This window comes from Gekko japonicus, unplaced genomic scaffold, assembly GCF_001447785.1.
Source record: "Gekko japonicus isolate JY-2015 unplaced genomic scaffold, Gekko_japonicus_V1.1 scaffold490, whole genome shotgun sequence".
Classification (NCBI taxonomy): Eukaryota; Metazoa; Chordata; class Lepidosauria; order Squamata; family Gekkonidae; genus Gekko; species Gekko japonicus.
In genome coordinates this window covers 710,738-725,510 of record NW_015165249.1, presented here as the reverse complement: position 1 = coordinate 725,510, position 14,773 = coordinate 710,738, and the positions used below count along the sequence as shown (strand labels likewise).

General features: G+C 48.0%; 1 protein-coding gene across 1 annotated transcript in view; it reads left to right on the top strand.

Moving 5' to 3' along the window:
- Positions 1–4: 4 nt before the first annotated feature.
- COMT (catechol-O-methyltransferase) overlaps positions 5–14,773 on the top strand; it is a gene marked incomplete at its 5' end in the record, with an annotated part of 16,421 nt that continues 1,652 nt past the window's right edge. Inside the window, 3 exons of the mRNA XM_015410112.1 lie at positions 5–17; positions 8,533–8,726; positions 12,772–12,903. Of these exons, the coding sequence (XP_015265598.1) occupies positions 5–17; positions 8,533–8,726; positions 12,772–12,903 (339 nt within the window). The remainder of the gene's footprint in view (positions 18–8,532; positions 8,727–12,771; positions 12,904–14,773) is intronic.

Genomic DNA, 14,773 nt, shown 5'->3' with positions numbered 1-14,773 from the left:
CGTGGGGGATGAGAAAGGTAACCTCTGCAGCAGGCGGCCGTCCCTCAGGGGAATAGGGTTGCCAACCTCCCCCAGGTGGGCCCTGGAGATCTCCTAGGATTACAACTGAGCTCCAGGCTATGGAGATCGGCTCCTTTGGAGAAAATAGACGCTCTGGAAGGTGGACTCTGTGGCGTTATACTCCACTGAGGCCCCTCTCGTCCCCAGCCCTCGCCCTCCCCAGGCTCCAACCCCCAAATCTCCAGGTATTTCCCAACCTGATGTTGGCAGCCCTGCTTGCCCCCTATGCCATCAATTACATGACCCTCTCTTATGTTACGTTGCCTATGATAGGCCCCGGTCACACGGCAAAGTTGCCGCGGGAGAGGCACGGATGGTGGGCGGATTATCTGGGCACGATCACACCCCAACATCTGGGAAGTGGAGCGCACCCGTGGCTTACCGCTGAAAATGTGCGTTAAAAAACTAGTACCTCCAAAGTACTAGTAAACGTTTGCCACGGGCTGCCTCCAGACTCCCTTGGTGTGATCGCGCCGGGGCGCGGCATTCCCCTCCGGTCTCTCATTTACTCGCCGGCGCCGAGGGAAGGACCCGTGGTGTGCCGCTGGTGCGTCTGATTGCATAATCACAGATCAAACTCTGCCGGGGCAATTAGCCACACCTCCCCCCCGCGATATCTGGCCCGTGTGATCGGGGCCAAAGTATACTTTTTATTCAGCATTCTGTTCATGTTTAAAAGTCAGCCCAAACATTTCTCTAAAAGGAAAAACAGGAACAGAGAGGTACCAAGGACAGGAACCAGGAAATAGGGATGGTCTTTGGTAAATAGGGACAACTGGAACATATTTATTTATTTATTTGTTTGATTGATTGATTTTTAGACCACCCTCCGCCAATACGTGGGGCTCAGAGTGGTGTACAATGTTTAAATACAAGTTAAAACAATTATAAACATTAAAACAGTATAATAATCCTTCCAAAGGGTGCCTAGAAACCCATTATTCTTACCCCACGGGGGAAGTGGACAAAAGGAAGAGGCTCGGCTGATCGGGAAACTATTGCTGTTCTCAACCATGGGCCTGGAGGAACATCTCTGCCTCACAAGCCCTGCGGAATGGCATCAGGTCCCACAGGGCACAGAGGTGATTTGGCAGAGGGTTCCACCAGGTTGGAGCCAGGGCAGCCGGATGTCTCGGGCCAGGGGTCTCTTGATGATTATTTTCTCAGCTGAGCGAAAGGCTGCGCACAATAACTAAAGGAAGAAAAATAGCATGGAAGAGGAGCTATTTTTTAACATTCCAGGCCGTCAGATTCTCGATCTGTATTCTGTACGAGTACCTTAGGCTAGATGTCCAAGCCAGCATCCAGAGGTGGCGAGACAATGCCTGCCTTCCTGATACCCTGCATAGCAATGAGATGCAGAGGAAACAATGTGGGGCAGCGCCCGTCCTCCTCATCGCCCTTCGCCCACAGTGGGGGAGGAAGAAAAGGTCCAGGCTGTGCCGAGGGGAAAGGGAAAGGGGCTAGGTGTGCCCCCTCCGCCCCTGTGATGGAGCGAGGGTAAGAGCAGGGCTATTTTTGGGCAGGAACGCACAGGAACGGAGTTCCGGCTGGCTCCCGAGTTGGCCACGCCCAGCAGGAACTCATTAGCATAATAGGCCACACCCAATAGCAGAAACTCATTAGGATTGGCTACATTAGGGGCGTGTGGCCTAACATGCAAAGGAGTTCCTGCTACAAAAAAAGCCCTGTTTTGACAACAAACAAGGTAAACAGAATAAGAAGGGAAAGGTGGGTGTGGGTGGATGACCACACTTCTGGTAACACGGGGGTGTGGCCTAATGTGCTAATGAGCGGTGCTGTCAGGGTGTGGCCTAATATGCTAATGAGTTTTGCTGTTGGGTGCGGCCTATTATGCTAATGAGTTCCTGCTGGGCTTTTTCTACAAAAAGAGCCCCGGGTAAGAGCAGTGTCCCCACTGGGGCCATGGGCTCCTCCTGGGGCTGCTGCTTGCCATGGGAGACCCCGATGCCATGGGTGGGCAGGTGGGGGGGTGATAGGCCTCGTTGCCTCCCCTGCACCTCTTGCACCCCAGGTGATTGCCTGGGTGAGCCTAGCGGACAGGCCAGCCAAGGTGAGACAGGAGCAGGACTTCAAGCTGCCTCTCTTACCAGATCAGTCTTGCTGGCAGTTCTGGCAGCTGGGAGGAAGAGGCCGTCCTGTGCAGCGCAAGCGGTTGCTGTTATACGGTCCCCAGCCCTGTCTGATGAAGATTCCTTGGAACCTTTCTGGTGTAAATAATCAAGGGTCAATTCCTTTTCTAGAGAAAAGAGCTACAAAATCAAATCCTGGACTTTCTTGCCAACAATACCCTAACATCCCACCACCACCACCACAAACTAAATGCACAGGCTTAAACTGTTCTGCAGTTGAGCCAGTTTGGTGTAGTGGTTAAGTGTGCGTACTCTAATCTGGGAGAACCGGGTTTGATTCCCCACTCCTCCACTTGCACCTGCTGATGTGACCTTGGGTCAGTCACAAGCTCTGGCACAGCTGTTCCTGAAAGAGCAGTTTGTGTCAGAACTCTCTCAGCCCCACCCACCTCACAGGGTGTCTGTTGTGGGGAGGGGAAGGGAAAGGAGTTCGTAAGCTGCTCTGAGGCTCCGAGTGAAGGGCGGGGTATAAATCCAATCTCCTCCTCCTCTTGATATCTGAGAAACTGACATCCCGGATTGTGCCGCTAAGGCTGACCAGGGGAAGATCAATTCCATCGATTCACTCTTATTTGTTCATCCACAAGCCATTAAGAAAGTACAAAGTACACAGCTTGGCATTTTAACTGTAAGGAGAGAGAAAACAAGGGTTCAAATCTGACAAGCATTAAAGTGACTTGAGGAAATCAGGTGGGTAGCCGTGTTATTCCATGGCAGTCAAACAAAATGTGAGTTCGGTGGCACCTTAAAAACTAACAAAATTGTCCAGGGTATGAGCTATGGTGAGTCAAAGTTCACTTTGACAAATATGGGATATAATAACAGATTGTATCTGACCAAGGGAGCTTTGACTCACCACAGCTCTTACCCTGGACAGTTTTCTTGGTCTTTAAGGGGCGACTGAGTTTGAATTTTGTTAAGCAAATTAGGTTCCCCTGCCCCAACCCCCAAGCCAAGTATTCAGTTCTCCTTCAGTAAAACTGAAATAATTGTGACATCACAAGATGGCCTTAAGCAGAAGCTATTTCTCTCCAGCCTCCTGACAATTAGAGTGGTTCCTCAGTGGAACAGGCTTCCTTGGGAAGTGGTGAACTCTCCTTCTTCAGAGGTTTTCAAACGGAGGCTAGATGGCCATCGGACAACAATGCTGATTTTGTGAGCTTAGGCAGATCATGAGAGGGAGGGCAGGGAGGGTTGCATCAGTGCTTCGTTCTCATGGCCCTTTCTTACAGGCCCAGGGAAATGCTGATCACCACTTTGGAATCAGAAAGCAATTTTCTCCAGGCCAGGCTGGCCGGAGATCCTGGAGGTTTTTCGTCATCTTTTGGGCATGGAACAGGGGTTGTGCAGGGGGTTGGACTAGATGACCCTGGAGATTCCTTCCAGCTGTATGATTCTATGTCTGCACAATGATTATAATACTGGCTGTTGTATTCAGAATGTGGACTTGAAGACGCCCTAGGGAAAGCGCTATATAAATATTAAGAATGACTGTATTACGGTGTTAAAGGATGAACAGTACAAGGGAGGAGTTTGTGTGTGTATTTGCCCTTTACATGCTTAAGGGACAAATCAAGGGCAACCATGAAATGCTTTTCTTCCCACAGTGCTTGGACGGCCTGATTCAGCATTTATTTAAATAGAATCTAGGGTCCCTGATGGTTACAGCGTATACCATACAAGTGTATAATATTTAAAATAACTGCAATGGAAATATTTCATTTATTTATTTAGAATGTTTCCATGCCACCTTTTGGGGGTCCTGCTCAAAGCAGCTTACAATTGAAACCAGAGTATTTAAAAGAAGCCATTAAAACACAAATCATTAAAACACATGCCATTAGATATAGGCAGCACAAAAACTATCCATAAAACAGAAGCAGATCATTAAAAGCTTGGGTTAAAAAATGTCTTTTAGCCTGGTGCCTAAAAGACAGTAAAGTAGCTGCCGAGAAAGCCTAAAAGGGCAGGGTGGTCCAAAGGCAAGGTGCCACCACAGAAAATGCCCTGCCCTAGTTGCCACCTGCCTTACCTCCAAAGGCAGGGCACAGAGAAGTGGGGCTTGAGGCGGTTTGTTTTTTAAGCACCTGCTTAAACCCCTCCCACTGACATTAGTGGGACTGGAGACTTGGACTTAATTGTACTCCAGGTGAACAGATCTTTCACCTTCAAAGCAGCACGTGGTAAGGAAGGGAGATTGTTTTAGGGTGACGTAAAAATGGGAGAGGCCTTGCAGAGTAGCTGTGGGGATCTGGCATTGGCGTCACGGAAGCAGCTCCTGTTGCTTCCAGCTAAAAGCAGAAAGGAACCGATTAAACAGCATGCCCTGGTGGACAGGCATGGCATTATTTGGGCCTGTCAAGAGAGAATTCCTGTGCCAGTCTGATCCACGAGTGTTTCAGAAATGAGACCTGTTCATCCTGAGAAATCGGTGCAGGTGATCGCTTGAGGTTGTAAAAGTGAATGGGATGTATGACTTCTTTTAACAACAACAACAACAACAAAAATACAAGCTCCAACTGGTGCTATATAAGTATTTTATTTATTAAATTGGATTTACTAGGCCGCCCCTTCCCTACAAGCAGGGCTCAGGGCGGCTTACAACCGTGTTATACATTCACATACGACTACATTAAAAACAGTGCAATAAATAACAGTAAGTGAGAACAGAGTATATACGGTACTTAAGGTGGTGGAAAATCCTGACTCCCCAGTCTCCCTGAGGGGAGGGGCTGTGAGGAATGAGGAACCACATGCCAGTGCCAGATGAAGTCCCATCACTGTCCTCAACCGAAAGCCTGGCGGAACATCTCTGCCTTACACGCCCTGCGGAAAGGTAACAGCTCCCGCAGGGCACGGATGTCTTCCGGCAGAGCGTTCCACCAGGCAGGGGCCAGAGCTGAAAAAGCCCTGGCCTTGGTCGAGGACAGCCGGACCTCTCTCGGGCCGGGGACCACCAGGAAGTTCTTATTTCCTGAGCATAGTGCTCTTCCACTGGGAGAGGCACTTCCACTGGGAGAGGCGGTCCCGAAGATATGTAGGTCCCTACCGCTAATGGCCTTGAAGGTCAAAACCAGAACCTTGAACTTGATCTGGTGCTCCACTGGAAGCCAGTGCAGCTCACACAGCACTGGTTGAATATGTGCTATATGAGGGGTCCCTGTGTGTGCATTTTTGCTCTGATCTACGTCATCACAGTGCTCATACTGAAAAACACATTCTCCTTCCCAACCCTTGGGTCCAAAGATATTTTTAAAAATTTAATAAATGTTAAAAGTCTTCCTTAGGAGTGAAGCTGCCACATATGGAGTCAGACATATGGTGTGTACCTGGGATGGGCACAAATCGAATTATGAACAGAAATTTGTGACAAACCAGGCCCGGTTTGTGGTTTGCAAACTGAGGTTTGTGCCATCCCGCCACCATGGACATCCCCATGAACCTCCCAGGTGGCTTTGAGAGGTTCGTGTGGTTCATGTCAGCAGACATGCCAGCACTGGTGGCGGGGCTTGGAGAAGGCATTTAAAGAGACTGCGGTCTCTTTAAATGCCTTCTCAAAGCCCTGCCGCGGCGCAACTCAGTGAGTGAAGGCATTTAAATTCACTCGCAAGTCGTGGCACGGCTTGGAAAAGCCATTTAAAGGTATTCCTTTAAATGGCTTTTACAAGCCGCACTGCATCACGAACCACAAACCGGTTCATTAAATGGAGAGGTTCGTGGAGGTTCGTGGTTGGCGATACCCCACGAACCCCCATTTTCCCAGTTCGTGCCCATCCCTAGTTTGTACTAGCTATGCTGGCAATGACCCATGCTGGGATCTGAAGCAGAGAGGAGTCTTTCCCACCACTTGCTACCTGTGATCCTTTAACGGGGGATTGAACCTGAGGTCTTCTGCATGCCAAGAGCATGCTTTATTACTGAGCCATGGCCCTGCCCCATAGGCCAAAAGCTTCTTGTCAACTGATCTAGTCTGTTCCATCCTCTCGTGGATCTTCAAGAGACTAAGGTCATGTCAGTGAAAGAAGGTGGACCAAATGGGTAAGGTCAGCCATACAAGGCTGCTAGGCCAAATCCAGCTTTAGAATGAACAGTGCAGTCTGCCGTCTCCAGTCATAAACTCCAGTGATGATGACCATTAGTTTAGTTGGTTGTAAAGGGGAACTAGGAGCTGTGGTGGCTCAAGTGGTTAAGACGCTGAACTGCAGGCTGTGGAAGGCCGGTAGTTCAGCAGTTCGAGACCCGAGTGTGCCGCAGGACGGAGTGAGCTCCCGTCTCTAGTTCCAGCTCCTGCCAACCTAGCAGTTCGAAAGCAAGAAATTGCAAGTAGATAAATAGGTACCACTTCGGTGGGAAGGTAACAGCGTTCCGTGCGCCTCGGTGTTTAGTCATGCCGGCCACATGACCACGGAAACGTCTTCGGGCAGCGCTGGCTCTTCGGCTTTGAAACGGAGATGAGCACTGCAACCCTAGAGTCGGACTCGACTGGCTTTCGAGCAAGGGAACCTTTACCTTAAAGGGGAACTGGTTCATCAGTGGCTATTAACTACAAAGATAAATGGAATCTCTGTATTCAGAAACAGAAACTATCTGAATACCAATACCAGGGGGCTTGTAGGCCTTCCAGAGGCATCTGTTCGGTCTCTTTGTGAAACAGGATTCCAGACTAGATGAACCCTTGGTCTGATCCTTTGTAGCTGTTCTAATATTGTTATATAACTTTAATCTTTGCACTTTTCTTTACAGCTGCATGCATTTCCATGTGGGTTACCCTTCACTGCACCTGTCTCCCAAATATCCATTCTGTGTGTGTGAGACGGAGCTGCCTTCCACTTCACTACTTTGTCCTGTTCATTTCACCTTCCCTTTTCTGAACGTAGTCCCCCTCGGTTTGAGAAAGCAGCAACTGTCGTCTCCATCTGGAAGAGCTCAAGAAAGATTCCAGTCGGCTTTCCCCCTGTGTCTCCCAAATATCCATTCTGTGTGTGTGACGGAGCTGTCTTCCACTTGGCTACTTTGTCCTGTTCATTTCTCCTTCCCTTTTCTGAACGTAGTCCCCCTCGGTTTGAGAAAGCAGCAACTGTCGTCTCCATCTGGAAGAGCTCAAGAAAGATTCCAGTCGGCTTTCCCCCTGTAGTTCTTTGCAGCAGAAATTCTCTGTGTCACCCCTTTCCCCCCACTTACTAGCAATAACCAGCCAACTGTCTGGAGTTTTTCGTGCAGAAGAACCATAGCCCTGTGGCAATCTTGACTAGAATGGGGAAGCCCCATTTTAACGTGGCCAGTAATTTGAGACTATACTAAACAGATCACTTCCGTACTGGTGGGAGGGGCTGTAGCGCAGTATCATGGCACATCGTTCGCGGGCAGAAGATCCCAAGTTCAATACTGGCATCTCCAGTTCAGGGATTTAAGACAACTGGATTTTGAGGAGGATGTTTCTCTGCCCGAGACTCTGGAGAGCTGCTGCCAGCCAGAGTGGACGATATTGGGCTAAGCGGACCAATGATCTGATTCTGTGTAAGGCAGGTGGAGATGTCTGGAATAAGCTGGGTGGTCCTTGCATTCTGGCTTGATCAGGACGGTTACCAGCCCTCACCCAGTTCTAGAAAGGGGCCAGGGGCTCCCCCTGAAAGGGGAGGGACCGTGGCTCAGTGGTAGAGACCAAGAGACACTTCGGTTCATTCAGCAGCTTCTGGAAAGTTAGGTGCAGTGCTCAAGAAAACAGGGATATTGATATTATTGGCTTATAAAAATAGGACTGTCACCTTATTTTCTAAAACCTTCGATAACTAATCATACACGTTCTAGTTGATTGATTAAATCCACGTACATTTTTGTATGAATGAAGCAGAACAAAACATTTTCCCTAGTTGTCAGTGTCGCATTCTTGTTGCCATCTTGGAAGAAGTGTTGCTGCTGGGGGGGAGATGCCTCTTCAAAGAGGGATTCCGACACCCATCCGGGTTTGAAAGTGTTGGCTAGATAGACCTAACATTACAAGTAGTTTAATATTTTAAAATACTTAATCAGTGGCACCCTTTTAATCGTTTTATTTGTCTGATGCATCAACAACATCAACTTAACTAATATCAGTAGCGTGATACTGTTTTGCCCATGCCCTCTTTTCTGCTTCTGATGTCAAAATAAAAATTGCTGTGTTATGCACAGACCTTTAAATGTCTCTGTTGCAACTCAAGGACACACAGAGAGATCTTAATCTCCTCTACCAGCTAGTAAACTTTCTAACTGCATTGATTTAGCTTCCCTGACTTCTACCACCTTCACTCCCCATTCCCGTTTCTTATCTTGTCCCTCTCAGGATTGATCCTAGATAAGATTGTAGAGGAAACTGATCCTTCCGTTGTTTTGGAGCTGGGGACGTATTGTGGCTATTCAGCTATAAGGATCGCTCGGCTTTTGAAGCCAAAGGCTCGGCTTTTGAGCATCGAGTTCAACTCGGAGTTTGTTCCTATCGCAAAAGAAATTATCGAGATTGCTGGACTCAACGATAAGGTACAGAAGATGCAAAACAAGGATATATTCTCAGAAGTAAATGTGATTACTTTGTGTTACTAGTTTCCTGCTCCTGGGGAGGAAAGCGATGGCAAACCTCAACAGCATGATAAAAAGTAGAGACATCACCCTGCCAACAAAAGTCCGCATGGTCAAAGCAATGGTATTCCCAGTAGTCATGTATGGCTGCGAGAGTTGGACTATAAGGAAGGCCGAGCGCCGAAGAATAGATTCTTTTGAACTATGGTGCTGGAGAAGACTCTTGAGAGTCCCTTGGACTGCAAAAAGATCAAATCAGTCAATCCTAAAATAAATCAACCCTGACTGTTCCCTGGAAGGCCAGATAATGAAACTGAAGCTCAAGTACTTTGGCCACCCAATGAGAAGGGAGCACTCCCTGGAGAAGACCCTGATGCTGGGAAAGATTGAAGGTCAAAGAAGACGGGGACAGCAAAGGATGAGATGGCTAGACAGTGTCATCGATGCAACAAACATGAAATTGAGCAAACTCCAGAGGACGGCGGAAGACAGGAGGGCCTGGCGGGAGATGATCCATGGGGTCGCGAAGAGTCGGACTCGACTGTGCAACTGAACAACAACAACAACAAAAGTTCCCTAATGTGCGGATTGGCTAAGCGAATGGCAGCATCCCTGCCGACACCAAAAGAGCCAAAGCTGTGACTTCCCCCAACCTGTGTTAATGTTAATTCCTGCGGCTGTAGTAATTTCCAGCCTGGACGTATGGAATGTACAGAAATTTTAAAGCTATGGGAACACCCCCCCCCACACACACACACACACAAAGATTTGAAATTTGGAAAAATTCGAAATTATGTAATGCTTAATTATGCAACCCAAACTTATTCTGCTGCTTTAACAGCATAAAATGCACAATTTTAACTTTACTTAGCATATCATGTTATCCTGGCATCTTTATGAAATTTAATAGTACAAAACTATTAGTTTTCTGCAATCAGAACTGTGAATATACCCAATATTGGAAAGGAGGAGCTGCAAACTGCTGGACTTTATGCGACTTTAGCACGTGTAACTTCGTTTTTACCATATCTGAGTAGGGGGAAAAAAACCCTTGAAAATAGAAAATACAAGTTTCATAGTAAACGAAAGGAAATGTATTATTTGGACATCATCCATCTCATATAATTACAGTAGCACTAGCAGAATCTTTGGTTACTATATTCATCTTTTCAATACTGAAAACATTGAACTCTTCAATAATGTATTATCATCAGCTGCACTGTAGCATAATAATTGTGGACAGAATTCTTCACCTCTATACAACAAACACATCTTTTAAAATTTGTTATAGTGTATATGTCTACAGTATGTTTAGGGATTATTCTCCAGTGCTGTAGACTGTCTTACATATGTTTTGAGTGAGGCTTGGATCCTGATCAGGTAGGCAGAGGGTGGGGTTGTTGTTGTTCAGTCGTACAGTCGAGTCCAACTCTTCACGACCCCATGGATCACATCACGCCAGGCCCTCCTGTCTTCTGTTGTGCTCCGGAGTTTGCTCAATTTCATGTTCGTTGCATCTATGACACTGTCTAACCATCTCATCCTTTGCCGTCCCCATCTTCTTTGACCTTCAATCTTTCCCAGCATCAGGGTCTTGTCCAGTGAGTGCTCCCTTCTCATTTGGTGGCCAAAGTATTTGAGCTTCAGCTTCAGTATCTGTCCTTCCAGGGAACAGTCAGGGTTGAATTCCTTTAGGATTGACTGATTTGATCTCCTGGCAGTCCAGGGGACTCTCAAGAGTCTTCTCCAGCACCATAATTCAAAAGCATGCTTTGACCATGCGGACTTTTGTTGGCAGGATGATGTCTCTACTTTTTATCATGCTGTTTAGGTTCGCCATCGCTTTCCTCCCAAGGAGCAGGCATCTTTTAATTTCATGGCTGCTGTCACAGTCTGTGGTGATCTGGGATCCCAGGAACGTGAAGTCTGTCACTACTTCCACGACTTCTGTTTGCCAAGGAGTGATGGGGCCGGATGCCATGATCTTAGTTTTTTTGATGTTGAGCTTCAAGCCCACTTTTGCGCTCTCCTCTTTCACTCTGAGCAAGAGTGAAAAGAGGGTTGGGTATCTGACTTCTAAGCCAAGGGCTTATGTGCGTGTGGGAGTGCCGTATCCCCCCCCTTCCCCTCACAGCCTGCCCCATTCCCAGTCTTGTAATACGAAAAGTGAGTTCAGTTTACTTTTCCTAGGAGGGTCGTGGTAACAGTATCTGCTTTGCATGCAGAATATCCCAGTTACAGTCCCCAGCATCACTTATTTATTTATTTATTATTTGTATTTATACCCCGCCCTCCCTGCGGACAGGCTCAGGGCGGATTACAGTGGTCGGTACAATGTACCTGGTCTACATAAAACTTTAAAACAGTTTACAACAATTAAAACATTGGATTACAGCGGTCGGTACAATGTACCTGGTCTACATTAAAACTTTAAAACAATTAAAACATTCATAACATTTAAAGTGCTCGCAGTATTAATAATTCATTCAATTAGATGGTGCGCTCTAAATCTACCATCCAGTTTCCTGATTCAGCAATCTTCCGGTCTCCTGTGTAGGTATAGCTCTAACTCCGCATTAGGGCCAGCCTTATACTAGAGATGTCCGCGTAGTATTGTTGGTGGTAATGGTGGGCGGCTCCTCATTGAAAGCCTGGTGGAAGAGCTCCGTCTTGCAGTCCCTGCAATCTTGCACTACTTAGGGGATCAGGGCATGGGTGATGGCGAGACCTCTGCCTGAGACCCTGGGGAGCTGCTGCCAGTCTGAGTAAACAATACTGACCTTGATGGACTTGAAGGTCTGATTTGGTAAGGCAGCATCACGTGTTTCTGGACTTCCCAACTGCAGAATCCCAGGAAACAGCTTTATATTGAGGCCTGCATTGTTGTTTTTGTCACTCGTTTGTCCCTATTGCTTCAGGGTTCCCCTCCCAATGACTATCAGCTACTCTCCAGGGACTTTGAGAGAAAGAGGCCAGATGCTAGTCAGATGCTAGTTTGGTGTCGTGGTTGGGAGCACCATGGGGACAAACGAGTGACAAAAATGACCGTGCGGAAGTGAGTCCGGCACTTGGTCAGTCTGTTCTGATGCTGTCTGCTCTGACTATCAGCTACTCTCCAGGGACTTTGAGAGAAAGAGGCCAGACTGTGTCAGATGCTAGTTTGGTGTAGTGGTTGGGAGCACCAGGTTTGATTCCCCACTCCTCCACTTGCAGCTGCTGGGTGACCTTGGACAAGCCACAGTTCTGTCAGAGCTGTTCTCTCAAGAGCAGTTCTCTCAGAGCTCTCTCAGCCCCACCTACCTCACAGGGGAGAGGAAGGGAAAGGAGAGCATAAGCCACTCTGAGGCTCCGAGTGAAGGGGGGTATAAATCCAATCTCCTCCTTCCTGTTCTTCTTCTTATGCTGGGGACTGAGCCTGAGATTTTCGTCATGTGACCCTGCCATTGAAGCCCCAGTTCTGCCACTTTGCTATTTCGGAAGAGACCCACAGCATCCCACTTCACAGTCCAGGTTTAAGCACAGAGACCTGCTGCGTCTGTTGCCTGAAGGGGGCGCTGTGGTTTGGGCAAGGAGGCGAATCTGTTATATCCTTTGCCCGTAACTCCATGCAAGAGGGAACTATATCCAGCCTTTTAAAATGTCTCTGTACTTTTGATTTCCTTTGGGCCTCAGCATTTGATTGAGGTTTCTGAGACCATTGTGTTTCCACCAGGGGAATTTCCCCTGTCGCTAGCTGAGAGTTAACTTTCCCTTTACTCGAAGCAAAGTCATCGCTTTTTATAATTGCTCAGAGACAAAATATTTGTGGAGGAAATAATTGAGCCAATTTATCACAAACACCAAAAAAACCAAAGCCCCTGAGTGACCCAGAGCTTGTTGACGTGGCTTGGCCAATGTTTTCCATCCAGGCAATTAACACGGTCGGCAAAGAGAGACTGGTGCTTTTAAAAGTAGCGACAGCGTCCGATATTTGGAGTTCAGTACTTCGGGGTCCTTTTGCTTTCAGGTGACCATCCTGGAAGGCCATTCAGAAGACATTATCCCACAACTGAAGAAGAAATACGAAGTGGAGAAGGTGGATTTTGTCTTTCTGGACCACTGGAAAGAAAGATACGCCCCGGACACCATCTTACTCGAGGTAAGTTGGAGAACCTGCAGGCCAAGCCCTATGAAGAAAGGCTGAGGGACCTGGGAATGTCCAGTCTGGAGAAGAGGAGGTGGAGGGGGGACAGGATGGCTCTCTTGAAGTATCTGAAGGGCTGTCCCTTGGAGGAGGGCAGGGAGCTGTTCCTGTGGGCAGCAGAGGAGAGGACTTGCAAGAATAGGGGTTGCCTGGAGATCAGTTGTAATCCCAGGAGATCTCCAGCCACCACCTGGAGGTTGGCAACCCTACCTTTTGAGCAGGTGCAACCCACCAGATGAAGATGCATTCTTCCGAGTCAGACTGTCCAGATCAGTGTTGACTGCTCTGACTGGCAGCCTGTTCTGCAGGAGGCCCAGTCGGGTATCCTCAGGAGCAGTGCCCCCAGCTCTAGAAAGCAAGGCTCAGGAGCAGGTTCAGGAGTTGCACTGGTCAGGCTGCACCTGGAGTATTGTGTGCAGTTCTGGAGGCCTCACTTCAAATAGGATGTGGACAGAATGGAGCCTGGGGCAGAGGAGAGCGACAAGGATGATCAGGGGTCCGTAGGAGACCAAGACCAGGAGGAAAGGCCAAGGGACTTGGAAATATTCAGTTTGGAGAAGAGGAGGTTGAGGGGGGACATGTTTGCTCTCTTTAAGTATTCGGAGGTGGGCAGGGAGCTGTTCTTGTTGGCAGCAGAGGAGAGGACTTGCAATAATGGGTTTAAATTAAGGGCTGGTACCAGCTGGAACTTAGGAAAAACTTTTTACAGTCAGAGTTGTGCAACAGTGGAATCAGCTGCCCAGGAAGGTGTTAAGCTCCCCCTCACTTGGAGTCTTTAAGCAGCGGCTGGACAAGCACTTGTCAGGGACGCTCTCGGCTGATCCTGCATTGAGGAGGGGGCCGGGCTAGATGGCCTCTATGGCCCCTCCCGACTCTGTGAGTCTATGATTCTTTTGGGGAAGTCAAGATCCCCCATTCTGGAATCCCACAGGAAACCCCCCCCCCCACTTGAGTCTCACCTGGTTCCTACTTTACTGTCCTTTAGGCTCCAAGCTGAAGCAAGTATTTCTTTTCTTCTGGGTTCTTTTTTTTTTAAGTGTATTTTATTAAGTTTTTAGGGTATACAAAGATGAGAAAGGGGAAGGGGAGGGGGGAAGGAACAAAAATAATAAGTCATCTGCATATAAATCTCCTCTACTTATCATTTCACATCACAACGAAACAGACGGTGAGATTTTAAAAGTTCATAAAGTCTTCTTCTTACAACATTAAGAAGCTTGTATCTTTGTGTTTCCTCCTTATCCAATTATAAAATGGAGTCCATCATCCGACAAAATCTTTTCGCCCAGGTTCTTAATTGAAGATCCATCCCATCGTTTTTGAGTCGTCTGTCTCTTGGGGCCTGTATCGTACCTGCTTTTAATGATCTTTGCAGGAATTGACTCGTTGCTTGTTTCAGGGGGCAGCCTGGTTGGTCTGCAGGGGAAAGAGCTGGATTTGGGTCCAGGAGCACCTTGAGGGACCGAGACGACTTCCAGGGAATGAGCTCTTAAAGGGAGCTTCGGCTCTCACAAGAACATGAGAACACCAGAGAAGCCAATGTTGGATCCGGCCAGTGGCCTGTCCAGTCCAACACTCTGGGTGCGTTCAGACGTGGCGTTTGCAACGGTATAGGTGCCGGTTGCAATCGGTGTACTTACCGGCGTTCACACGTAGAACATCTGCCTTCCGTCCCTAACCGTTGCAAAGCCCTTTAAACTGTTGTACTCTGCCACTAGGTCCCCAAGTGGTGGTATCCTGAGTACAACGGTTGTAATCGGTTTACCCCCGTCTGACCGCTCTCCACCGGTGTCTAGCCACTTCCGTTCGGAAGCCTGAGGCTTCC